We start from the raw sequence: 27,633 nt of genomic DNA, 5'->3' as shown, positions 1-27,633 counted from the left end.
CAAAGAACAAGACAAAGGCTTTCCAGTAGGAATATCCCTAGCCCACTGAAAGGCCAGTGTGGCTGGTGCCCAGAGTGACAGGTGTAAAAGATGAGGTTGGAGGAGGACACAGTGAGAGAACCCCAAGCAGGCTCTGCGTTGTTAAGCACAGAGCTAGTAGACATGAGGGTCCTTGAAGGCCAGGGTAAAGAATTGATTTTTTCTTCCCCCCGAGGGCAATGAAAAGACATTGTGAAATATTTCTCACAGTGCCTGGAATACACACTTACAAACACTGGCTAGAATTCTAGTTCTAGTAGATTCATATAGCCTACTTCCATGTGAAGAAGATCTCTTGCAGTTTTCGTATAAGCTCGTCCACTTTACAGCCACCTCGGTTAGCAGCTAATGCATATTTATTGGCCCTCAAATATCAACACAGAATATCTTACTCTGACTCTACTTGTCAGCAAATATAACCCTGAAATTTCAGGGGGTCAATAATTACGAACATCTTGGTTTCAATATTATAGACTGTTAACATTAAAAAATAAAAGTATTATGGTCAAATAAGAAAATTTTCCTTATTTCAAGGCCTCTTTAAGCTTTTAATATGCTTGTGAACATTATGACAACTTAAGAGAGACGTATAGTATTCAGTCTTCTCCAAAGCAACTCCAAGAACTAATGATCTAGAAAAATGCTAACCTTTTGCATAGTTCCAGCACACACAGAAAATGATCATCTATACAATGCAAGAGAAATTGGCCCCTGAATGCACCCAGCCTGAGGCCTCAGACGGTCCCAAATATTGCAGGGATGAATTATCTTGACAAATCTAGAACACACTAGTTGGAAAGCTATATTCTACTCAGGAGAAAATGTTCCCTCAGCATTTTTTTCTTAGATTAGGACAGAATACTAATGAACTAATTCAATGTATGAATTATAATCCATTTATTCCATGTAAAACTTACCATTTACTGCAGGGAATGGAAATGCCCGCATCAGACCGAAACCCCTAAGAGGGCTACAACTTCAGTCAAAGGGCAGGTAGGAATCAAAAATCTGACTACACGCAGGCAAAATAAGACCTACATGTGGGTCTTTTCTGCCCAGGCTCTGGGTGGAGAGGCTACTCTGAGATTGTATAATCATGGGCCTGCCCTTCTGAGTGACTCTGAGGATATACCTTAACTTGCCCTAAATGGTCAGAAAATACCCAGATCAAGACATTAAAGGGCCACCAGTGCCCCTTGACACTCAGCAGAAGCATACTGGATCACTTCAGGAAATAATCACCTACACTTCAGGCCTTTCAGCATTCCTACAGATTTGATCAAGTACGAGCACACAATCAATAACAAACATACAATAAGCAATCCGTCACAAGTGTCAGTAGAAACAGATTAGGAATCCCAAATTGTTAGGTACTGAAATTGCCAGGCACAGAGGATAAAAGAACCATTCAAGAAATGTTTAAGAAGAAACAAAAATATTATTGAAAAATGGAATAAAGGAATAAAAAGCAACCAGGCAGATCTGAAAAGACCCAAATGTAACTTCTGTAAATAAAAAATGTAAGTGCTATAATTAAAAAAAAAAAAAAAAAGACACCACCACTAAAACACCTCAATGGATGGGATGAATAGCAGATCAGCCATGGCTAAAAAAGAACTGGGGAAATGATAAACATTAAGAAAATACCCAGAACACTGCAAAGAAAAACAGAAACATAGAAAATAAAAGGTTCAAATGGCATAAAACATAAAGATCTAATAAAATGTCTAATAGGAATTCTCAAAGGAGAGGATACGGAGATGCTGAAAGAAAGACTGGCTGAGAATTCTGCAGAAACACTGAAAACACAAATTCAGACAGAACTACCACATATATTAAACACAAGAAAAAAACCACATTTAAATAGATCACAGTACCAGTGTAAAACACTAGGGAGAAGATTTTAAAAGGGACCAATAAAAACAAAAAAAAAAAAGTGGAGGGGGGCGCTTCGGTGGCTCAGTCGGCTCAGTGTCCGACTTCGGCTCGGGTCATGATCTCATAGTTTGTGAGTTCGAGCCCTGCGTCAGGCTCTGTACTGACAGCTCAGAGCCTGGAGCCTTTTTCGGATTCTGTGTCTCCCTGTCTCTCTGCACCTTCCCCACTCACACTGTCTCTCTCTCTCTCTCAAAAATAAACATTAAAAATTTTTTTAAAAAAGGGATTAATTGCCACAGTGAATCTCACTAGTCAAAAAGCTTAACCTCCAGCTCATTCAGTCCAATCAGCTGCTTAGTAACTAATCCTTAGATATGAATAGACAAGTGAGGATCACCTACCATTTGAGAAAGACCTCTAAAAATGTGAAAGGCCAAAACAAACCCTCAGGAAAAAATAATCTATAAGGAAACAGAAGTAAGGCAGGGACCAAAAGAAAACTTCAAAAATGAAATTAATTCTCCAGGGACATAAGGGTAGGATACTACTGGTGAACAAGATCTTGGAATTTAAAAACAGAAAAGGCAAAACAATAACTTCAATAAATGGACAGTAAAACCAAGGAAATCTTTCAAAAACCACGAGTGCATGTGTGTGGAGTGTGTACATGTGACAAAAAAGCTAGAAAATAAGAGAAAAAATAAGGGTTAAATCCAGAAGAACCAAAACCCAAAGCATAGAGATATACATGAGAATGAGAAACAAGTTATATAAAGAAAACACACACACACACACACACACACACACACACACACACACACACACTCTTCCAGGATCAAAAAACAGAGTTTCTATACTTAGACCAAGGAAGCCCAGCTTAATGACTTAAAAACCCCTCCCAAACACCAAAACTACACCAAGATGCATCATTATAAAAATTACAGAACTCTCCCAATGAAGATACTAAAAGCTTCAAGAAAAACACTATGCCATGTAAAAAAAAAAAAAAAAGCGGGGGGGGGGGGAACTGGAATATCAGTGGGCTTTTCAACAACAGGATTGAAAGCAAGGCCTTCAAACTTCTCAAGGGAAAAAATATGTAATTGGAAAATCTATACTTAATGTTTCAAGTGAAAAAAAAATCAATGAAATAAGAACAAAAAAAGATAAAAGCAAAAGCTGGTTCTTTGAATGGGTAAATAACTATAATAATTTGAATAAAGAAACTAAAACCTTCACACAAAGAAAACCCCAGGCCCAAATGGCTTCACCAGGGAAGTCTACTTAAAAAATACTACTGGGGTCAAAAAGAATGAAATCATGCCATTTGCAACTACATGGATGGAACTAGAGGGGTATTATGCTAAGTGAAATTAGTCAGAGAAAGACAAAAATCATATGACTTCACTCATATGAAGACTTTAAAACACAGAACAGATGAACATAAGGGAAGGGAAGCAAAAAGAATATAAAAACAGGGAGGGGGACAAAACAGAAGACTCTTAAATATGGAGAACAAACAGAGGGTTACTGGAAGGGTTGTGTGGGGGGGGGATGGGCTAAATGGGTAAGGGGCATTAAGGAATCTACTCCTGAAACCATTGTTGTACTATATGCTAACTGACTTGGATGTAAATTAAAAAAATTTAAAAATAAATTTAAAAAAATACTACTGGTGCACCAGGGTTGGCTCAGTCAGTTAAGCGTCTGACTCTTGATTTCTGCTCTGGTCGTGATATCACAGTTTGTGGGATGGAGCTGCAGCTTGGGGTTTATACTGACACCACGGAGCCTGCTTGGGATTCTCTTTTTCTCTCTTTCTCTCTGCTCCAAACCCAGGTGCACTCTTTCTCTCAAAATAAATAAACATTAAAAAACCCCTATACCAACTTGTTCAGAAAACTGGAATATAGGCTAGTTTTCAACTCATTCTCTGAGGCTAACATTACTGATCCCAAACTAGACAAAGCCCTTACAAGAAAACTACAGAACAATATCCCTCATGTATGCAAATGTTCTTAACAAAACTTTAGTATCTAAATCAAACAATATATAATAATAATAATAAAAGTGACCAAGTGGGTTTATTTCAGGAACGCAAAGCTAATTCAACATTTGAAAATCAATACATTCATGGGGTACCTGGCTGGCTCAGTAGGTAGAGCATGCAACTCTTGATCTTGGGGTCCTGAGTTTGAGCCCCAAGATGGGCATAGGGATTACTTAAAAAAAAGGAAAGAAAGAAAATCAATACATTCATTATATTAAGCCTAAAAAATAAATAAATAAAAGCCATAGGATTATCTCAAGAGATGCAGAAAAAGCATTTGATAAAATCCAACATGTATTCCTGATTAAAAAAAAACAAACTCAGCAGAAGAGGAATAGGAAAGAACTTCCTCACCTGATAAAGAGCATTAGGAAAGTCCTAAAGCTAGCATCATATTTAATGGTGACAATATGGATGTTTTCTAAGACCAGGAACAAGATAAGTGTATCTGCCTTTGCTACTTTTATTCAATAGTGTACTAGAGATTCTAAGACCATGTAGTAGGCAAAAAAGAAATAAAGGAATTCAGATTGGGGAAAAAAGTAATAAATAAATCTTTATTCCCAGACAACACTGTAGAAAATCTGATAAAATATACAAAGAGCTGCTTGGCTATATTAAGTGAGCTTAGCAAGGATACAGGATAGAATGTCAATATACAAAAATCAACCATATTTCCACATATTAGCAACAAGCAACCAGAGATTGATTAGAAAATACCATTTACAAAGCATCAAAAAAATATGGAATAAGGGGTGCTTGGGTGACTCAGTCGGTTAAGCATCCGACTCTTGATCTCAGCTCAGGTCTTGATCTCAGGGTCGTGACTTCAAGCCCCACATTGGGCTCCACGCTGGGCGTGAAGCCTACTTAAAAAAAGAAAAAGAAATAATTTGAGATAAATCTGGCAACAGATGTGCAAGGCTGATACCTTGAAAACTACTAAACGTTGCTTAAATAATTAAAGAAAGATCTAAATAAACGGGAAGATGCATAGTGTTCATGGATCAGAAGAACCAATAACGTTAAGTGATATTTTGGCGTGCCTGGGTGGCTCAGTTGGTTAAGCGTCCAACTCTTGGATCTTGGCTCAGTTCATGATCTTGTGGTTTCGTGGGTTTGAGCCCCGTGTCGGGCTCTGTGCTGACAGCATGGAGCCTGCTTGGGATTCTCTGTCTCCCTCTCTCTTTGCCCCTCCCCCACTCATGTTTTTTTCTCTCTCTCTCTCTCTCTCAAAATAAACAAATAAACTTAAAAAAAAAAAAATTCTCCCCAACTTGATTTACAGATTCAACTTGATTTACAGATTCAACGCGACCCAATCAAATCACAGCACATTTTTTTTGTGGAAATCAACAAGCAGATTCTAAAATTCATATGGAACTGCAAAGGACCTAGAAGAGCCAAAACAAATTTGAAAAGAACAAAGTTGAAACACTTAATACTTCCTCTCCAAGGTGCATCATGAAGCTGCACTACTTTGACATAAAATATAGATAAACATCAACAGAAGGGAACAGAGCCCAGAAATAGAGCCATACATGTATGGTCAACTAATATTTGACAACCGTGAAAAATCAATTAACAGCATTGTATGGTGACAGATGGTAGCTACACTTATGGCGAGCACAGCACAATGTATAGAGAAGCTGAATGCTGAAACCAAGGTAACACTGTCAACTAAATTAAAAAAAAAAACAATTAAAAAGAAGAAAGAGGGGCGCCTGGGTGGCTCAGTCGGTTGGGCGTCCGACTTCAGCTCAGGTCATGATCTCGCAGTCCGTGAGTTCAAGCCCCGCATCAGGCTCTGTGCTGACAGCTCAGCCTGGAGCCTGTTTCAGATTCTGTGCCTCCCTCTCTCTCTGACCCTCCCCCGTTCATGCTCTGTCTCTCTCTGTCTCAAAAAAAAAAAAAAAAAAAAAAAAAAAAGTAAAAAGGAGAAAGAAAAAAACAAGGCAATTCAGTGGAAAAAAGTCTTTTCAACAAAAGGTGTTGGATCAAATACATTACTAAATTAAAAAAACAAAACAAAACAAAAACCAAACTCTGATCCATACCTCACATGTACAAAAATTTAACTCAAAATGGGACACAGACCTAAATGTAAGAACTAAAACTATAAAACCTCTAGGAAAAAAAATAGGACAGAATCTTCATGACCTTGGGTGGGCACAAAATTTTTAGGTATGACATCAAAACACAAGATCCATAAAAGAAAAATACTGACAAACTGGACTTTATTAAAATTAAAAACTGGTCCTAGGGAGCTACTATTAAGAGAATAAGACAAGCCACAGACTGGACAACAATATTTGCAAATCACGTGTGTCTGACAAAGGACTGGTATCTAGGATACATAAAGAACTATCAAGGGGTGTTTGGGTGGCTCAGTCAGTTATGTGGCCAGACTCTTGGTCTTGGCTCAGGTCATGATCTCACGGTTCATGAGATTGAGGCCCAGGTCTGACTCTGTGCAATCCAAGATTGCTTGGGATTCTCTCTCTCCCTCTATGCTCCTCTCCCTATTGCACGTGCACACGCATTCTCTCTCTCTCTCTCTCTCAAAATAAATAAACTTGAAAATAAAATAAAAAAATATAAAGAACTATCAAAACTCAGTAACTGAAACAATCCAATTAAAAAATAAAAAAGCACAACATCTAAACAGACAATTCATTTATATATGGATGGCAAATAAGGACATGAAAAGATGCTCAACATCACTGGTCATTAGGAAAATGCAAATTAAAACCACGAGACACTCTTATACATCTATCAGAATGCCTAAAATAGAAAAATAAAAAACCCTCTATGGTCTAGGCAGCAAATGGAACTCTCAAACACTGCAGATGGGAAGGTAAAATACTATAAAAGCATTTCAGAAAAGCAGTTTGCTAAAATGTTAAATATACACCACCAACTACCCACAGCATTTCTATTTGCCTAAGATAAACGAAAAGATACATCCACATAAAAACACATATATCACATGTACACACACACACACACACACATACACACAGGAATGGTCAAAACAGCTCAAAATTGGAAACAACCCAAATATCAACAGGTGAATGAATAAACAAATTAGGGCATATCCATATAGTGATTCCATCTTGCTGCTCAGCTTAATAAAAAGTAATGAATTGATATATACAACAGCAGTAAGTCTCAAAATAATTATACTGCATGAAAATCCAGACAAGAGCACATGCTGTATGACTCCCATTTATATAAAATTTTAGAAAATGCAAACTATTTTTGCATTTCCTTCATTTTTACTTAATGTTCTATTTCTATTCCAAGATCGCACATTACATTTAGTTTTCATGTCCCCTTAAGCTCCTTTTGGCTGTGACAATTTCTCAGGTTTTTCATGACCTTGACAGTTTTGAGGAGTACTGGTAGGTATTTTGTTGAATGACCCTCCACTGGGATTTGTCTCCTAATTTTCTAATGACCAGACTGGGTTGTTTTTTGAAAAAAGATCAGAGGTACTGTGCAGTAACCTTTGTATCCAATTATACAAAGAAACATGTTATTAACCTGAGTCATCACTCTTGGTATTGACCTTGACCACCTCTACCTGAAGCAGTATTTTTTCAGGTTTTCCAGGTTACAAAATTACTCCTAACCCCTTTCCATACTGTACTTTTCAGAAGTACAGTGGCTTTGTGAAGCCCACACTTCCGAAGTAGGGAGTTACGCTCCCTCTTGACAATGGCGCATCCACAAAAATAATTTGGAATTCTTCCACATAGATTCCCTCTCCTCTTCTAAAATAAGTATTTCCTCTTTCAGGGTTGGAGGTTTTTCTCTCAGGTTGTATATCTCCAGTTGAAATACCATCTAACTGATGCTCTCAGGGTAGCAAATCCAGATTACGTGATTTCCACCTGCCTCTTACCGGTGATGATACGTTTGAAGTCCTGGTGTAGGTGTGGTCTGGTTCTCCGTTGTTGTCTTACTATTTTCCCTTTTAGTAAGCAATCTGCAAGGAGATACTTAAAGACCATGCAAATATTCTGTTCAGCAAAATTTCACTATAGATTGAATACTCAGTGAGGATTTTTGCCCAATCCTATGACTTTCCAGGCTCAGAATTTCTTCATAGTTTCAGCTGGCATTCTTCTATAGGGAAGACCCCTCTCTTTTTTCTTTTTTTTAAATTTTTTTTAATGTTTATTTATTTTTGATTCAGAGAGAGACAGAGCATGAGCAGGGGAGGGGCAGAGAGAGAGAGGGAGACACAGAATCTGAAGCAGGCTCCAGGCTCTGAGCTGTCAGCACAGGGCCTGACGCGGGGCTCGAACTCACGGACCGTGAGATCATGACCTGAGCTGAAGTTGGATGCTCAACCGACAGAGCCACCCAGGAGCCCCTCTTTTTTCTTATTAAGGGCATCAACTCATGGATTACTACTTTTATAATTTATAATTCATGATAGTCCTTAATTATCTGCAAGCTCAAACTGTCCCAGATTTAGCCGATGGGAGCCCCATCAAGCTGACTCCTGTGTCATTCTGACAAGCCCCTATCATTGTTTCAGGAATTCCTTTCTGGAGTAGCAAGATATTCAAGCATATACTAATTTTCCTGTCCCAAGCCTAGAATCAACCATTTCTCCAAACAGCCTTGGTTTCTTTTAGTGGAGAGTATTAGAAATAAAGATGTACGTACTCCACATGGTCATTGCTATTGAGACCTCTGTCTCTGGGCCCTTCGGTAGGCAGAGATGGAATATATACGTGTAGATATACGTATATATATGTATGTGACATGTCGTATGAATACACACATATACCTTAGGATATCATGAATTCATATTTAGAACTCCAATTCCAATCCATCCCACAGGACTTTTTATTTTCCCATATCTGTATTTGTATCTCTCTTCTGCCACAGTGAAAACCTTGGCTCCCGCCCAAATTACATGTACCTATTTGCTCAATTCTTTCATACATTTAAATAGTTTCAGGAGCACTACTGCTAAAACAAACAAACAAACAACCTTATGAGTCCAGAATTTCTTTGTAGTTCTATCTCCCTAAACTGAAGGACAGAGTATTAAGAGTTACTTGGGGGGCACTTGGGTGGCTTGGTTGGTTGGGTGTCCGACTTCAGCTCAGGTCGTGATATCATGATCTCTGAGTTTGAGCCCCGTGTTGGGCTCTGTGCTGACAGCTCAGAGCCTGGAGCCTGTTTCAGATTCTGTGTCTCCCTCTCTTTCTGCCTCCCCGCCACCCCCTGCCCCGGCCAACACTCTGTCTCTCTCAAAAATAAACATTAAAAAAAAAAAAAAAGTTACTTGGATTATTTTCTCCTTCCTTCAATGTGACTGTTAATGATTTGAAGTAAGTTGACTTTGGTTTTTAGTCTTCCCTGCCATCCTTATTGAATTAATTTCATTTCTGGAGACTATCTAAAAAAATGGCTTTGCTTCCAAAGATAAAGAACTATATAAAAAGTTGTAACCTGGAAACATGTTGCTCCTTCCCTGCTTCACCATCCACCTTTGTAGGCAGGTAACCAACTTTATTGCTTTCTGGTTCATCCTTCTTGTGTGTTTTGAAAAGGTAAATAGGTATATTTTCTTATTCCTTCTTTCTTATAGAAAAGGCCACATGCTAAATTTCTCTGTCCTTTGCTTTTATTAACTTAGAAATATATCCTGAAAATCATTCCATTTCACAGTGCACAGACATCTTCTTCATTCTTTTTTCAACTGCACAGTACTCCACTGTGTGCATGTTTATTCAATCTTCTTTGGACAGTTTTCAATGCTTTACAATTACAAATACTGCTGCAATGAATGAACTTATGCATGTGTGAACCTATGTATATATTTAAAACTGAGGATCACCTTCAGAATATATTCTTTGGGTAGAGGAGTGAATGTATATGTAATTTAGTTAGGTATTACCCAATTTCTTCCCACAGAAATTTTACCATTTTGCATTTGCATCAGCAACAGTGAGAGTGTGTGTTTCCCTACAGTCTCAGCATGTGATTTCTTTTTGCCAATATAACGGATGAAAATGGTATGTCTGTGTAGTCTTTCTTTTTTTTAAACTTTCTACTTGGAAAGAACTTCAAACTTCTAGGAAAGTTGGAAAAATCGTACAGTGAAATCCTGTGTACTCTATTCAGATTTGCCAACGACTTAACATTTTGCCTCGCTGGCTTCATTCTTCTCTCTAGATATACTGACTTTTACTAAAACATTTAAGAGTAAGTTGCATAGATCACATCTTTTTATCCTCCCCAAATTCAGCATGCATTTCCTAAGAATAAAATTGTTCTCTCGTAACTACAGCATAGTTATCAGCTTCAGGAAATTTAACATTAATGTGACATTCTCCCCCAATTTACCATCCACAGTCCAGTGAACCCAATAATGTCCTTTATATAGCATTTCTTCCTTTCAGTCTCCAGGATCACATATCGTATTTGTTTGCTTAGTTTCTTCAATCTGGAAGATTACTTTTGAATAATGCAGGCTCCCTCCCCACCTTTAAAAATTTTTTTTAATGTTTATTTACTTTTTGAGAGAGACAGACAGAGTGTGAGCAGGGGAGGGGCAGAGAGAGGGAGACAGAATCCGAAGCAGGATCTGGGAGCACAGAGCCCGATGCAGGGCTCGAACTCACAAGCTGTGAGATCATGACCTGAGCTGAAGTCAGATGCTTAACTGACTGAGCCACCCAGGCGCCCTGCCTCCCCACCTTTTTAATAGACTGTTTCTCATTTGAGGCTCATGTTTCCTCATTAGATCAGGTTATGTATCCCCGTAATACTACATAAGTGATATAACCTCAGAATATTACATCTAGAGGCAAAAGATGCCTATCTGTTCCTCATCGCTGATGCTAATTTTAATCATTCTTCAAGGTGTTGAAATTTTACACAGTACTTATCATATTTCTCCTTGCAACTAGCAATCTTGTAGACATATTTTAAAGTATGTGAATATTGTTTCTCATTGAAATCTCACCCCACCCAATCCCATCCCTAAATTTAACGTCCAATAGCTCTTGCCAAACCAAACATTACTGTGATGGCTGAAAAATGATTTTGTAATTCTAGTACTCTTTTACCAGTCAGCATAAAATTCTTCCATCTTCTCCTTAGGTTTACCTACTTACCTACCTACCTACCTTTATTATCAGTATCAACTCATACTTCTTTTCTTCCCCAATGGTTTATAATTCACTACTGTCCTATTTTATTTTGGAGCTCAAATTATCCCATACTCAGCTACATGGATTCTTTTTAAAAAAATTTTCTTTTATTTATTTTGCGGGGGGTGGGGGGTGGGGTGGGTAGGGGCAGAGAGAGAATCCCAAACAGGCTCTGTGCTGTTATTGTGGAGCCTGATATTGGGGCTCAATCCCATGAACTGCGAGAACATGACCTGAGCAAAAATCAAGAGTTGGACACCCAACTGACTGAGCCACCCAGGTGCCCATCAAACTACATGCATTCTTTTGAACTTGCTCCCGCATCATTTTCACATGATACAATCATTTTTTGAGTATTGACTTTCTGGCATATCAAGATATTCCAGGATCATTTTGTACCTACGTTATTCCAGTCCTGAAATCAACCATTTCTCCAAGGAGCTCTCATTCTTTTCAGTGGGGAATGGTATTAACCACCGAGATGTGCTCAGCTGTTTTACACAGAGCCATTTCTGTATCTTCATTTCTGCATCTGTGTGACTCGTGTTCTTTTGTCCTTTTATCTTTAGGGTTTTTCGTCTTTTAAATATTTTTTTCAAAGTTCTTTGTATTTAGGAATTGACCCTTTGTAACATATGGCAAAATTTTATTTTGCTTATTAAAGTGGTCATGAAATTAATTTTGTAAACACAGTAATATTTATCACTACTTTTTTTTTTTTTTAATTTTTTTTTTTTTTTCTTTCAACATTTATTTTTTTGGGACAGAGAGAGACAGAGCATGAACGGGGGAGGGGCAGAGAGAGAGGGAGACACAGTATCGGAAACAGGCTCCAGGCTCTGAGCCATCAGCCCAGAGCCCGACGCGGGGCTCGAACTCCCGGACGGCGAGATCGTGACCTGGCTGAAGTCGGACGCTTAACCGACTGCGCCACCCAGGCGCCCCTATTTATCACTACTTTTATTGCAACTTGATTTTGACTCTTAGAAAATTTTTTCTTAGAACCAGTGTATAGAAAAGTTTACCCATATCTTAACATATTTTTTAGTACTTATTTTTGAGAGCGTGCATGTGTGCAAGTGGGGTAAAGGCAGAGAGAGAGAGAGGGAGAGAGAGGATGAGAGAGAGAATCTAAAGCAGCCTCCACGCAGGCAGACCAGAGCCTGACATGGGGCTTGATCCCACAACTGTGGGATCACGACCTGAGCCAAAATCAAGAGTCAGATGCTTAACTGACTGAGACACCAGTTGACCCACCCCACTTTTTTTCTGGCTTACTTTTTTTGTTCTTTTTCCTTTCTGAGCTGGGAATTATTTATTTTCACTCTTTTGTTTTTACTGTGACAAAGTAACCAGATTACGGGCACCTGGGGGGAGCTTAGTCGGTTAGGTGTCCCAATTCTTCATTTTGGCTCAGGTGATGATCTCATGGTTCTGGAGTTTGAGCCCCAAGTCAGGCTCTGTGCTGACAGCGCAGAGCCTGCATGGAATTCTCTCTCTTTGTCCTTCCCCTGCATGTACACACATGCGCACTCTCCCTCTCTCTCAAAAAACAAAAACAAAACCAAAAACAATAATAATAATAAAAATAAATAAACAAAGTAACCCAATAAAGCCTAAGATTTGCTCTGGCTAAGCCATCTCAGTAAATCAAGATTTAGTAACCAAGTTTCTATGCTCACCTCTGTGTAAAAAGGCAGGCTTATGTAAACTATCAGTGCTCACCCACTCAGCACACACTGCCTGACCCAGCTCTAATACTTCCCTTTGCTCCAGTAAGAAAACCAACCAGCAAAATGCCCAGTGTAACTTCCTTGTTCCTGCTTCCACTTTGGTCTATAAAAATCTCTTGCTTTGTAAAGCAATTTGGAGCTCCTTTCTATCTGCTAGATTGGATGCTGGCCAATTTATCAACTGCTAAATAAAGTCTGTAAGATTTTTAAAAAATTACTCAGTCGAATTTTGTTCTTTAATACGATAGAATTAGGACTATGAATTTTCCTCTGCTCACTGCCTTACATGTATTTCATAGATTTGTATATGCAGGATTTTCATTATCATAATTTTTTAGAAACTCTGTAACTTGTTTACAATACTCCTTGTACCCAAGAGGTTTTTTCCTTGACTGAGGAATAATTTTGAATGTGTATCAAGGCGCAGAATTTTTCTGTCACTCTAGAAAGCACCCTCATGTCCTTTCCCAGTCAATCCTTCTCCTCCCCCATTAAAGTTCTATCACTACTGGTTAATTTTGCGTATGCTCATTTAAATTTTTTTTTTCAACGTTTATTTATTTTTGGGATAGAGAGAGACAGAGCATGAACGGGGGAGGGGCAGAGAGAGGGAGACACAGAATCGGAAACAGGCTCCAGGCTCTGAGCCATCATCAGCCCAGAGCCCGACACGGGGCTCGAACTCCCGGACGGCGAGATCGTGACCTGGCTGAAGTCGGACGCCCAACCGACTGCGCCACCCAGGCGCCCCTGCATATGCTCATTTAAAAAAATTTTTTTTTAATGTTTATTTATTTTGGGAGACAGACAGTGTGAATGGGGGAGGGGCAAAGAGCGAGGGAGACACAGAATCTGAAGCAGGCTCCAGGCTCTGAGCCGTTAGCACAGAGCCGGACACGGGGCTCGAACTCACGAACTCTAAGATCATGACCTGAGCTGAAGTTGGGACACTTAACCGACTGAGCCACCCAGGTGTCCCTGCATATATTTATTTAAATAGACACCACGGACATTTTTATAACTAATTTAGCTCACTCAACACAGTATTTTTTTCAGCATATTTGAGATTTATGCATATTATTACACATATGATTGGTTCATTGCTTTTTACTAATACTGCACTTTAACAATATTTGTTTATCCATTCTCCATCTAGATTTGACTACTTTGAATAAAGTCGCTATGAATACTCTTGTACAAGGCTTTGTAACATACAACAGAAGGCTTCTAAATTTCGAAGTGGTAATGTCCTTTTGCTTTTTGTTTTCTTATATGGGACCTACTAATGTTTTCCTAACGTATAAACTATTTTTGTGAATATTTTGTGGCTGAGAGAATATACAGTATTCTGGTTTTAGGATGCAGATATACTGGAGACTCTGCCTCATTAAGTTTTGATCTTTTATAGTCCTACTTTCTGTCTACTGTACCTATCCTGTGTTCAGTGTCAATCTCCAACTTCAAGTGCTTTTTATGATTTGCATTTCTCATAATTTTTGCTTTATAAAGATTGTTGCTGTATTTGGTATAGAACTATTATATCTTTGTTATGAATTATGGGTTTTAGCATTACAAGCTATCCTCCTTTGTCATTTAATGCTTTTTGGTTTGACTTCTAGTGTGGTATCAGCACTGCCGATCCTGCTTTCATATTACTTCTATTTGCTTGGTTTATCTTTGTCCATCGTTTTATTTTTCGCTGTTTTAAAGATCTGTTATAAAGTTAGATTTTGATTTTATTCTTATATAACTGACATAGATTAGTTTGTTGGAGTTTGATTTTTGAGCTAATCTGAAAATCTTTTTATTGGTGAGGGAATCCTTACTGATATGACTGGTATGTTTGATTTCAATTCTGTCATATTATTTTGTTATAATTACTACGTGCATTATGGAACATTCATCACATGATTTTTCATGATGGTTTTCTTTGGCCTTTTAAATTAAATTTGCAGTGTTTTGAAAGGTTTATATATTTTTTTCCAATGCTTACCTTTGAATATTTTGTATTTCTTTAAAAACTTTTTTTAAATGTATGTTTATTTTTGAGAGAGAGAGACAGAGACAGAGCCTGAGTGGGGAAGAGAGGGAGACAGAATCTGAAGCAGGTTCCAGGCCCTAAGCTGTCAGCACAGAGCCTGATGTGGGGCTCAAACTCACAAACCAGGAGATCATGACCTGAGCTGAAGCTGGATGCTTAACCGACTGAGCCACCCAGGCGCCCCTCCCTCTTTTATATTTCCATGTATCTTTTTTCTTACCTAACCTTTTTTTTCAGCTTCAAATGGTACTATTTTAATCCCTTGGAATAGTTAACCTACAGTCAATAGTGTTACTCTAGTTTTTCCCTCCTAGTTTTTTTAGCTCCCTTCTTTCCACTGTCAGATCCCGTAACATTTATGTACACCATTCTGCTACCTACACCCCTACTCCTGATTTTAACCTTAGTTCAAAAAGACATGTAAAATACTGTCAAACTTTTTGCAGAAAATTTCCCAAATATCTCTTTTAGATGCAGCTCATCCTTTAAGTTTCCTTGGGAAGGGCTCCTGAGAACAGTATTCTCTAAATTATTGTCCGTGTTTAAAACGTTTTCTACAGTCTTGACATTCAAAAGACAGTTGACTGGATATAAAATCTTTGGTTAGAATTTTCTTTCCTTATGCTACCACATTATTGTCTTGCTTTGTAGGTGATACCAGTCGAATTCTCTAGACCTTGTAAGGCACTTCATCTTTTACCTGTAAGCCTGGGGAATTTTTCTGTTTCTTTAAAGTCATACAGCCTTACTAAAACATAGCCTGCAGTTCACCTTCTGGTATGAACTTCTGATGAATAGATCTACATCTCTATAGCCAGAAAGTTTTCTTGATTATGGTTTTATTAAAAGATTTTATTAAAAAAATTCCCCCCCTAATGTTTATTTTTGAGAGCGCACTTGCACACACACACACGTGCCAAGTGGGGGAGGAGAGAGAGAGGGAGTCACAGAATCTGAAGCAGGCTCCAGGCTCTGAGCTGTCAGTACAGAGCCCGATGCAGGGCTTGAACCCATGAACCGTGAGATCACAACCTGAGCCAAAGTCAGATGCTTAACCAATGGAGCCACCCAAGCGCCTCTAAAAGATTTTTCTTTTTCTAAAAAATATTTATTTTTGAGGGAGAGAGAGCTTAGGCAGGGAGGAGCAGAGAGAGACAGCGGGAGATCAAGGATCCGAAGCAGGCTCTGTGATGACAGCAGAGAGGCTGATATGAGGTTCAAACTCATGAACGGTAATGAGATCATGACCTGAACTGAAGTTGGGCGCTTAACCGACTGAGCCACCCAGGTGCCCCCCCCAAATTTTTATTTTTTAAAGTAATCTTTACACCCAACATGGGGCTTGAACTCACAACTCCGAAACCAAGAGTCACATGTTCTACCAACTGAGCCAGTCCAGGTGCCCCTATTCTTTTCCCTTATTGAGGGACACTAAATACATGTTACTTTTTGGACTCCTCTTCCATTTAAAGTATCAGTTAGAAAAGAATTTCATTTTCATTCTCTTGACCATTTTCCTGCTTTGCTTCAATCTCTTTTATTATGTTTGCCTTTGAATCTACTGTTTGGGGAAAACTTTATAATTCAGTCTTCATCTGAGAGGATTTCTTCTTCTTTTCTCTAAGTGTAATCTACTCTGATTTTATTTCTTCCTTTTTTTTTAAATTTTCCTTTCTTAGTTTTAGATTTCTGAATCATGGTTTTCTTTTCCTTGTATCTCTAACCGATGGTTTGATGGCGTTTTATTTCATTTTGAGTGTTGTGTCAATTTTTTTCTGCATTTTTCTGGGTGGGGGAGAGGAAGATTTTCATTAGGTGAGATGTTCTGATTCACATTATTTTTTCCAATAGTTCTGTCTGCATGTATTCCACTCTTTCCTATTTCTATTTATTTCATGGTCAAGGGTTCCTGGTTCCAGAACACTCCTATGTTTACTTTCTCTTTCTTTTTCTCTAAGAGTTGTTAGTTTCTCCTTTTCCTTCTTTCTCTTCACTGCCATGTCTCCACCTCTTCCCTACGAGGCACTGGTTACTTTCAATGCTCTTCTCCATGGCTGAAGCTGCAAACTACCAAATTTCAAACCTGTGTTCAGTATTTTGGAACTTAGTGTTGGAGTCTTCTCTTTTGGAAGCGATACTCTGTGCTTCATCTAAGTGTTCCATGGCCTAAAACCCTATCACCGAACCCATTAAAACCATTAAGCCTTCTCTCTCTCATTCCTCACATCCCGCAGGACTTGGCAGAAGGAGCTCCTGGAATCTGATTATTTCACTCAGAGGTAATCTGAAGGTTGTGATAATCTGCTTATTTTTTTTTTTTTATAACGTTTATTTATTTTTGAGACAGAGAGAGACAGAGCATGAACGGGGGAGGGTCAGAGAGAAGGAGACACAGAATCTGAAACAGGCTCCAGGCTCTGAGCTGTCAGCACAGAGCCCAACATGGGGCTCGAACTCATGACCTGAGCTGAAGTCGGCCCCTTAACCCGACTGAGCCACCCAGGTGCCCCTGATAACCTGCTTATTAATAATGCTAAAGGCATGGGTGGTGTCTGATTGACATGTACTCTTTGTTGGCTTTATATACATTTATGGAAAGGTGGGTGGGGAAATTCGATCAGGCTGCTGCCACTGTTCTCCAAAACTGAAGTTTACACATACATATTTACTCCTTTTTAGAAATACTGGTTTTGCCATTTTTTGAAACACTTTGTCCTCATCAGATTCACTTTTTGTATCACCTAACAGTTTTACAGAGTAAGTCTTCTCCATATTTATCAAATCTGATTCAGAAGCACATTTTGCTGTATGGGAGTTTATTTTAAATTCCATAGAAATCCCTCACTGGACTGTTTTTACTAGTGATTTGTAAAGGTCTATTATGATTAATACAATATATACAAGATGCTTGGTATGTGGCAGGCACATTCTAAGCACTTGATGTGTAGTAATGCATTTAATCCTCATAAATGTTATTACTCCCATTTTACAGATGAGGAAGCAGAGGCTCTAATAGGCTAAGCAACTTGCCCAAGGTCATACTGCTAAAATGAACACTAGCCACATGAATCAAGAAAATAATCTTAAACCTATGTTAAATTTTAACCTGGTTTCTCTCTTTCTTCCCTTTAATTATTGTTGTCAGCTAACTTCTGTAAGCACAGATAACAAGGACCAAATAAAACTATTTCCAGTAGTGTGCCTTTTTTTTTTTTTTTTTTTTTTTTTTTTTTTTTTTTTTTAGCACTTTGCTCTTCAAAATGAAACTGAAAAATCATGTTCATTTGTTTACTATCTATTTGAGACCTTGAGTGTAAGGTGATGGGAAACTGCAGGTGGGAGAATATGTTACTTGGTATTCGGGCAAATGTGAAAACTCCTCACTCACCACAGAGAAAGTCAAAATATCTAGGATTCATACACTGGGTGATATAAGCCTAATCAGAATCATGGAGATACATTCTAGGTGAAAAAGCTAAAGAATTAAAAGGACTTGTTTCATGAGAGCTATATTGGGAAGAGAAAGAGATTGTTATAAAGGACCCTGTTTTGGGGGCACTTTTACCATGGTTTCACATTAGGCGCATGTATTATTCTTATAAAAATACAGGTCAATTTCTATGAAGTGTAAATCACCTTCTTAAAATTCATTAAGCTGGTAAAAATGGAGAGGTTGAGGACATTTGGCATTGGCAAATGTATGTGTGGAACAGCCCTGACACACCCTTCATAGGAGGGAAAATTTATGCCACCTTTTTGGAGGACAATTTGACATTATTTCTGAAATCTTACAAAAACAGGAGTATGCCTTTTGACCATGTAATTCTGCTTTTTGGAATCTGTCCTTCAGAAATACTCAAAGGACACAAGAATCTGTGTGGAAAAAGGTTTCTTGCAGCAATAATGTAGCAGTGAGAAACTGGAGGCAATCTAACCACCAGTAGGGAGATAAATACTAATAGGTAAAGTACTGAGGAAAAAAGCAAATTGCACGTAGGAATGGCATGACTCACTTTTTATTAAAAGAAACAATATACGCTGGTATGTGCACAGATTGATAGATCTGTTTGTATGTAAATGCATTTAGGAAGATCCTAGAAGGAACAGCTAAACTATTAACAGGGTGAGAATGGAAGGATTATTAACTTTTCTATGGTTTTCATTTTCCTTTTTTTTTTTTTTTAAAGGGGGGGGAGGGGGCGGAAAGAATCTTAAGCAGGCTCCACGTTCAGCATGGAGTCCAACGTGGGGCTTGATCCCACAACCATGAGATCATGGCCTGAACTGAAATCAAGAGTCGGATGTACAACCAACTGAGCCACCCAGGTGCTCCCGTTTTCCTTGTTTAAACAAAAAATGTATAATACTTCTGTAGTGAAAAAAATAAAACAAGGTTTTTGTAGTGGCAAAACATAACCAGGAGTGACAAATCACAGCAGAATTTCACTTCCCTACTGTAACTGTCACCTGATGAACCTCTTTCCCTATAAAGTTTACAAAGGAATTATAAAACTTTCCTAGGAGAAATTTTACAGAAGATATTTGAGATTCTAAATGCAAGCACAGATAAATATACAACCAGGTAATAGTCTAATTTCAATATGATTAAACTCATCATAAGTTAATCAACTCTCCATTATCCAAACCAATAGGGTACAGCAGCCCACCTAATTTTCTAGGTTTTGTAGTCATGAAGTGTAAGTTTCCTAAAACCTTGCGTTTGAAAGTTGTATGTTTAAACTCACAAAGTGAAAACTGAAGGAGTTAAGAGATCTATGATAACTAGACTCAGCAGGAGCTAGAGAGCTCTTTAGCCCTTGCTGGTTTTCCTCATTCTGCCATCAGGTGAAAAGCTGTCTGGCATAGGGGTACAATTCACTGGCCTAAACCGAAATGCATTTATTCTTGCTCAGCTTGCTATTAGGAGGAAGATAAACGGTGAGGACTTGGAATTACTGGGCTTCTGTTTTCCACAAGTTCAATGAGAAAGAATAAATTCATGTCAATGATACAATCAAGAGGATACTGAAAGCAATAATATACTGAATCACCTTTTTAGACTGAAAAGTACCCTGGGAATAACAGGAGAGGACAATATTCTACATCCAACAGTGAACAAAAAGCAAGCTGTTCTTGGACATGTAAGAAATACAAATTTCTATCTTTTGGGGTTCAAGTTCTGGTTCTACCACTTAAGACTTTGGATGTTAACAATTACTTTGGTCTCAGTTTCCCTCTCTTCTAAATAAGGAAAACATCACTTACCACACAGGAAGGATGTATGATTAAATAAAATAATTCACATGAATGGGCTTTCAGTTCTTCAGAAGAAAGCTATGAATCCTTAAGTATGAACCTGAAAAGCTAATTAAAAATAAGATGACCATGTCAAAATTAAATACGAAATGCAGTAGCCAAGACGGTCTTTAATATCATTACCAGCTATCTATTCTATCACAAATAACAGAATTCATACTAAGGCTGGGACTATAGTACAAATGCAGTTTGAGCAATCAAATGAGATCATTTATTAATATGTAAATATGGCAAAAAACAAGTTAAACAGACTATCCAGCATGATGTTGATTTGATACAACCCAAAACACTGATGTAGGGGCGCCTGGGTGGCTCAGTCAGTTAAACGTCCGACTTTGGCTCAGGTCATGACCTCACGTTTTGTGGGTTCGAGCCCTGCATTGGTCTCTGTGCTGACAGCTTGGGGCCTGGAGCCTGCTTCAGATTCTGTGTCTTCCTCACTCTCTCTCTGCCCCTCCCCCATTCATGCTCTCTTTCTTTCAAAAATAAACATTAAAAAAAAAAAACTTAACAAAAACACTGATATAAGAAGATATTCTCTTGGTGTTTATCTTTTGAAAATATATCTGGAGCAGGTCGTACAAAAGATATATTATCACTGAACACTAATAACCGTTGGGTATTAATAACGATACAATTAAAATATGGTTAAACACATATGTGTACATAAGGGGATTATTTCTTTGGTGTATAAAATAATTTGCAACCAGCTAACTAAAATTTTGAGGTCTAAAAGTAAAGCAATGGATGACATAGCAGCCAATATTTATTGAGCAATATAGACAAATCATTATGCTAAGCAACAGAAATACAAAACTGTTTTAGATTTACTATGCATGTCCTATACACAGACTACCAACTACGGAGAACAAGAAATAGTTGGGAGAACAAGAAATTACTGAAGTAATGAGTACTGCATACAATCTGTTCCATGAGAATAAGAGTAGTAATAGGTAACAGTGAAAAAAAAAAAAGAAAAAGGGATTTGGGGAGGATACTTAATACTTTATCATTCATAGCACCTTACAGTTTCTTACACACTGGCTGATTTACAGAAATCTTGGGATTGAGGCAGCGCTGAAGCTCGGCCCGCATTCAGGTGAGAAAGATGAAGACTGAAGCGGTTAAGCAACTTAAGATCACAGGTCAGAAGCAGCAGAGTGAGAGCCTGGCCAGTTTGCCAACTTTTCCCAGAAGCTCATTTCTAACTACACTCTAAGTTACCAACACTGAAGTGAGAACTAGGAGGGAGCTCAGAAATATTCAAATGCAGCGTTTCCCTAATCAATCTGAAAAAGTTTCTGGGGCATGCGTTAAAAACAGAGGCCTCACTGCACACCTACTGAATGCTAACCATCAGGAGAGAGGTTTTGTATTGCTGCAATGGCCACAAGAGGTGGTTTTAATGATTAGTTAAGCCTGGACAACACTCTTTTATACATGCGTGTCCAAAAATCAAAATAAATCAAAATAAAAAACCGGGTCCTTCTGTTGTACTAGCTACCATTTAGGTGCTCAATAGCCACATGTGGCTAGCGGCTGCCATACTGCACAGCACATGTATAAAACATTCCAATCACTGCACAAAGTTCTGTAGGACAGTGCTGATTCTAGACCAGCCCTTCAACGGGAAGAGGATGAGCAAACAGAGGCACAGGATCTCGTCTGACAAGTGCTATGAAGCTAGTCAGTGGCAGAACTGAAACGCTAACCTAGTCTGCTAGTGCCTCTCTTACTGTGTCACTTCATCCCACCTCAAACCATGCTTTATTCAAATGGGAATTACTTTCTTTCCACCCTTTCTTCTCGGTTCCAGCAAAGAAAGAAAAAAAGTCTACATTTTTTTTTTATAAAATTTTTTTTTCAACGTTTTTTATTTATTTTTGGGACAGAGAGAGACAGAGCATGAATGGGGGAGGGGCAGAGAGAGAGGGAGGCACAGAGTCGGAAACAGGCTCCAGGCTCCGAGCCGTCAGCCCAGAACCTGACGTGGGGCTCGAACTCACGGACCTCGAGATCATGACCTGGCTGAAGTCGGACGCTTAACCGACTGCGCCACCCAGGCACCCCAAAAAAGTCTACATTTGTGTGTGTGCATGTCAGGGGGGAAGGTCATGAAAAAATCATGATTAAATCTAAACCAATCTGCAAATTTGTATAAAACTAAGAGTAGTGTCTGACAGTTAAGAATACTCTGGTGTTCGGAGGCATTTCTTAGCTTGCTTTAACCATTTTAACTCCTTCCTCGTCTACTGACCCGTTGTTTTTATCTTTCTCTTGGACTTGAAATCCTGAAACTAATGTTACATTTTAACTGGCTTACCTTAAAATTATAAACGTGAATAGGTTACATCTTATTCAGCAAATGTTTTAAAGATGAAAACTGAGAAATAAGGAGCAACCAAAAAATAGTACTTGTCTAATTTTAGAATGTGGTCACTCAAACCACTGAGTACTCTTGGCTTTCAGTAATCTAGTGGCTTCGTATTTATGACATTAATATGTTGTTTTCACTTGCAACTTACAGCTCTACCTTCTTTTGACTACTATGTTATATTTTCAAACAACTCCAGGGACTAGAAGCAACTGAACAGCAGGAAGGTTTAGACACCAACATGTAACCACCCATTAAAAAAAAAAAAAAAAAAAAAAAAAAAAAAAAAAATACAACAGTGTCTTCTTTAAAAATAAAACCAGTTGTTCCTGTCTAGTATGTTCAGAACGCAAATGTCTCCTAAGTCAATTTAAGTCATGACAGTTCATGTTTAAAGCAAGCAGGAAAATAACTTGGGACTCCATAGTAATTAAAACTTTAAAGACAGAATCACACAGCTCTGTCAGCTTTTTTCAGCACCTAGTATTCATTTCCATGTTAAATTCTAGTGACTACATGTGGATGAAATAGATGTCAAACTCTATTTGGATTAAACTAAAAATTAAAATTAAAAATTTGAAAGCTAAAAAACATGGCCCAATAGAAAATACTTATGAACAAATACTTATTCAAGCCAGTTTTACGTAATTTACAAGGCACCCAGAAGCCCTGAGATGGGTTCTATATAAATAGAAGCTACTTGTTATTCAGAGAAAGAGTGCAAAAAAAGACAGCTATTTTCTTTCTAAACACTCATTGGTGTTGAGGTAAACAAATGAAAAAAAAAACAACAACAACAACAAACAGTCTAAGTAAGCATGGCAGAGCACAGCAAGAGTCTCTAAGTCAGAAGAGGGGGAGAGAGAAAAATGTTTCAATATTTTAAACAGGGCACTGGGAGTTTAAAAGGAAATTTATTCTTTGGTTTTTACACCAGATTCATTACTTCTACATCTTATATAGTCTTGACTCCATTTCAAGGAAGAGGAATGACAAGCGCCCTGCAGATTCTAATGCCAACAAAACTACTTTCGGGGGCAGCACAGCTCACCAATTGAAGGACAACATTAGGAAAACGTTAACTGACAACAGCAGAAACTGAACTATCTCAGCTCCTGAGTGATAAACAGCATACACGAAAATGAAGAACATAAAAACTAATGCAAACTGTAAACAAATACGAAAGTGCTCCAAAAACTTCAAATCTCCTATAAGAACTGCACAAGAAAATAACAAAGAAAGAAACGAGAGCATTGCGAGGGAGGGGCCTTGAAAGGAAGCCGGGCTGGAAAGGAAGACACAGGTCAAAGTTGGGGGGAGGGGGAGTGGCTCTGACCACGTCTGCACCAGGAGATGCTTCTAACAGCTTCAGTACTATCCCCAAAGGCAATCTGAGGAATCCTTAGGGAGAGTGATTTAGGCAACAAGCTAATGTGCTTTGAGAGAGGAGACATAGAGAATGAAGCTGAGTTTTCCAAGTACAAAAAAGATGCACTCTAGTGACAGAGAACAGCCATGAAATCCCAGACTGTAATTCCCAAGCTTCCTGTAGAAAAGTATCAACCGTCCTCAGACATGCAAGCCAGTGCATCTGAAAAATGACCCAGCAAAGTTTTCAGCTGGCCCTCACTATCTCCCAAACCCTCCTTCCTCCACTTCCCTGCTGTTCTTTCCTGGCACACAAAATATAGGCCAATGAGCGGTGGGTGGGTGAGGAGGATGTGAGAGAAAATTTGAGAAGTAAAAAAGGGAGCATCTGAACAAGGGCATGAATGAGACTGGAAGGTCTAACAGGGGCAGGCGAACAACGATACGAACGGCTGGAAAAGCGGAAGGGCTTTCCCGGGCGGCAGAGAGCGGTCAGGTTTGGGAAGGGTTTAGGCACAGGCCAGACTACCTACCACTTGTCAGAGAGGCTGCGGAGGGGACGGCTGCTTTGGGTGACCTCTAATGTCTCTTCCGACTCTGAAATGTTAGGATTCTTATTTCACAAAAGAGAACGCAACGGTCCCAGAAGCCCATCGACCTAGAACCCTTTTAAACAAGCGGCCCAGGCGGCTGCTGCCCAAAACACCACTCCCACCTCTCCCTCCCACACGTGCCCACCCCGCCCCCTTTCGCTATTTTCACCTCCACGTGCGAAATGCCTCGCGGCACTCGCCCCGGAGGGGACAGGCACCTTCCCCCGCAAAGCACCCGAATCTAGCCCCCGCCCCCGGGGCAAGTGAGGACTCCACTCTCCCACCCTGGACGGCTAAAAAAGGAAAAGTCTCAAACCCAGTCTCCCTCCCCCCACCAGCCAGGGCTGAAGGGGGAGGGGGGGCGGGACGCAGAGAAAAACTTTCTTCTAAAATTTTTCCTCCAAAGAGCGAAGGGAGCAGAGAGAACCCCGCCGAGTCCGGGGCTGAGAGGTGGGGGGAGGGGAACCCCCCGAATCGTTTAACGGCCGGTAGGGGGAGGGGGACTCTGGAGGTTGAGGGGGCGTGGGATGGAGAAGCAGGCCTGGGAGCGGGGTCAGGGAGCTGCAGGGGTTCCTGGGGTCGGGGAGCTGCAGGCGTCCCCCCCACCTGGCACACAAAGCGGCTGCCGCGCTCGGCTCTCACCAGATCCTTTGTGTTTTCCATCAGGGCCTCATGGGTAGGGGTTGTCCGTGCTCCCCGGGCCCGCGGCGCCCCCTCCCCGAGCTGGGGGCAGGCGCCTCTCCCCAGGACTACGGCGACTACAGGGGAGCCCCCGCTGGGCCCAGACCGGTGGCGGCTGCGGCAGCCCCCGGATTTCCCCCCTTTAACTCGGGTGGCCCCAGGATATCAACAACATTAGCATAGCCCTCCCTCCCCAGCGCGCCTGCGCCGTGACCCGCGCCCCGATTGGCCCACTTCCCTACATACCCTCCTCTCTCTCTCCTCCAGCGTGGGACCCTCTGCAGGCTCCGTACTCCAAGGGCTGTACCAAGACGAAGGGGTGGGAAAGGCAACCGCGGCTCGTGTGAAGTCGAGTGGTTACAGAGTCAGGAAGAAAAGTAGAAGTTTGATTCAGTCATCCCCACTCTATACTCTGGCTTTCTTGTGCTCCTTTCAATCAGTTGCAGCCGCGAAGTTGTGTTGGAAAAAATTTTCCACTCCAGTCACGCCGCTTCCCCCTCCACCCGGAAGATTGGTCCTCCCGGAGGAACTCCCCTACGGGGAGGGGTTGGTGAGGGGAGTGGGCGTTACGTAGGGAGAGAGTGTCGGTCACGTGCTAGCAGGCCGCGCAGGCTCCTTCGGACCCCGCGGGGCCTCAGCGGCCGCGGAAACCGAACCGTCTCGGCGCACGCGCAGCGAGGTTCCACGTGAGCGCCTGCGTTTCTTCTCAAACCCAACGATGCCGCCGGAACGTAGAAGCCGAACGAGACCGGACCGGAGAACCGGAGTGAGGCTGGGCCGGAAGAGCCGAATGAAGCCGGACCGGAGAGCCGGAGCAGGGCCGGGCGGGCCGCCCCGAAAGGCTGCTCCTTCATCCCAGCGGAAACCGCCGGCCCGGCCGAGCACAGCGGCCGCTGCGATCGCAGTCGCGGCGGAGGAAGAGAGACGGCTCCGGCAGCAGAACCGCCTGACGCTGGAGGAGGACAAGCCGGCCGTGGAGCGGTGCCTGGAGGAGCTGGTGTTCGGCGACGTCGAGGACGACGAGGACGCGCTGCTACGGCGTCTGCAGGGCCCGCGGGTGAGGGAGGCCGCGGCGCGCGGACTGGGCGCGCTCGGGCGGGGCGCGCGGTGGGCGGCGAGCCTCCGGGGGCGGAGCCTGGGCGACCTGCGGCGCCGGGAGCGCTCAGGTCTGCGGGCGCCCGAGAAGGCGGGCGCCGACGGGTGCCAGACTGGAAGTCTCAGCTGGGCGGGGACATCGCCTTTCTCCGCCCCCGGGGCAGCCCTTGCGCCTAGTATCCAGCAGGCGCTCTACACGTACGCTGAGCGAACTGCAGGCGCGAGCTTTTTTCGCGGCTCAGCCCCACCTCCTCTCCCCCAAATCATTGTTTCTTTACTCGTCGTTCGATCCCCTGCCTCAGTACCTTGCAGTGATTTGGGAGTTGTGGAATCAGAATTCGTGGGCCCGGGCCTGGGAATGTGCGTTTTAACAGCTTCCCAAGTGATTAGCCAAGTTTTGAGAATGATCGTGTATTTGCCTGTTAGGTCGTTGTTAGCCCTTTGGGGACCACGTACTTTTCCTGGCAGTGAAAATCTTGCATTCTTTTCATCATCCCTTTTCCTTTTGCACACTTTTTTATTAGTTTTTTTTTTTTTTGCACACTTGTAATCATCCCTTTTATGCTATAACTTTTTTTTTTTTGAGACAAGGAGAGTTCCAGAAATTGTTCTAGTCAGTGGAGGAGACACAGCAACGGACAAAACCTGACAAAAATCCCTGCTGTCTTGGAGCATCTGTACTAGAAGAAGATAAAATGCAAACATGTTAGGGACATGTGTTGAAGAGAAAAAAAATGAAAGTATTAGGGAAAGGAAGATGAGTGTGTGTGGAGAGCTGTGAAATTTTACGTAGGATGGCCCAGCAAAGCCTCACAGAATACTCAGTTTGGGAAATGAATGCAGACCTACTAAGTGGCCAGTGTCAATTGATTGCCAGAATCTCCTTTGGGTGCTTATGAGAGAAGCTGCAGAAAACTAGTTGGGAAGTAGAGAACTGCTACTGGACAAATGCTGGCGGGTGGGACAGTTTTATAGTCCAGAAAAGGGACATTATGTGCGCGGTGGGATTTGTTGAGCTTTGAAGGATCATAGGCTGGTAATAGACCAGGGAGAAATCAAGTGGACATGTCTAATATGGTCTTTGGAAAAGCTCAAGCTCATTTCTGGGAGCGTTCTGTGGTCTAGATTTAGATTTGATAGTTGAGTGTAAGTTTTCTTTTTTTTAAAATAAGCTAGCATGAGCAGGGGAGAGGCAGAGAGGGAGAGAGAGAATCCCAAACAGGCTCAGTGCGGTCAGCATGGAGCTGGACATTGGGCTCCATCCCACAAACGCTGAGCTCATGA

At 40.8% G+C, this 27,633-nt stretch overlaps 2 protein-coding genes across 17 annotated transcripts in view; one reads left to right on the top strand and one right to left on the bottom strand.

Moving 5' to 3' along the window:
* Positions 1–25,855, bottom strand: part of MBTD1 (mbt domain containing 1) — a 72,029-nt gene extending 46,174 nt beyond the window's left edge. For 4 of the 13 annotated variants that reach the window (XR_007147065.1, XM_047833973.1, XM_047833965.1 and 1 more), the window contains exon 1: positions 25,216–25,461. Coding sequence is in view for 6 of the 13 variants with exons in the window: in XM_047833973.1 (XP_047689929.1) it covers positions 25,216–25,236 (21 nt within the window). In the remaining 7 variants the exon portion in view is untranslated. Of the gene's footprint in view, positions 1–4,059; positions 4,140–20,187; positions 20,287–24,513; positions 24,578–25,215; positions 25,463–25,500 lie in introns of those variants that run through there. The other 9 variants (XM_047833963.1, XM_047833964.1, XM_047833968.1 and 6 more) reach the window with 8 other exon arrangements.
* Positions 25,856–25,972: 117 nt separating this feature from the next.
* Positions 25,973–27,633, top strand: part of UTP18 (UTP18 small subunit processome component) — a 41,563-nt gene continuing 39,902 nt past the window's right edge. For all 4 annotated transcript variants that reach the window (XR_007147067.1, XR_007147066.1, XM_047833980.1 and 1 more), the window contains exon 1: positions 25,973–26,311. Coding sequence is in view for 2 of the 4 variants with exons in the window: in XM_047833980.1 (XP_047689936.1) it covers positions 25,973–26,311 (339 nt within the window). In the remaining 2 variants the exon portion in view is untranslated. The remainder of the gene's footprint in view (positions 26,312–27,633) is intronic.

The sequence above is a fragment of the Prionailurus viverrinus genome, chromosome E1 (genome assembly GCF_022837055.1).
Source record: "Prionailurus viverrinus isolate Anna chromosome E1, UM_Priviv_1.0, whole genome shotgun sequence".
Classification (NCBI taxonomy): Eukaryota; Metazoa; Chordata; class Mammalia; order Carnivora; family Felidae; genus Prionailurus; species Prionailurus viverrinus.
Note: the sequence above shows the minus strand (reverse complement) of the source record. Positions and strands in the feature narration are given on the sequence as shown.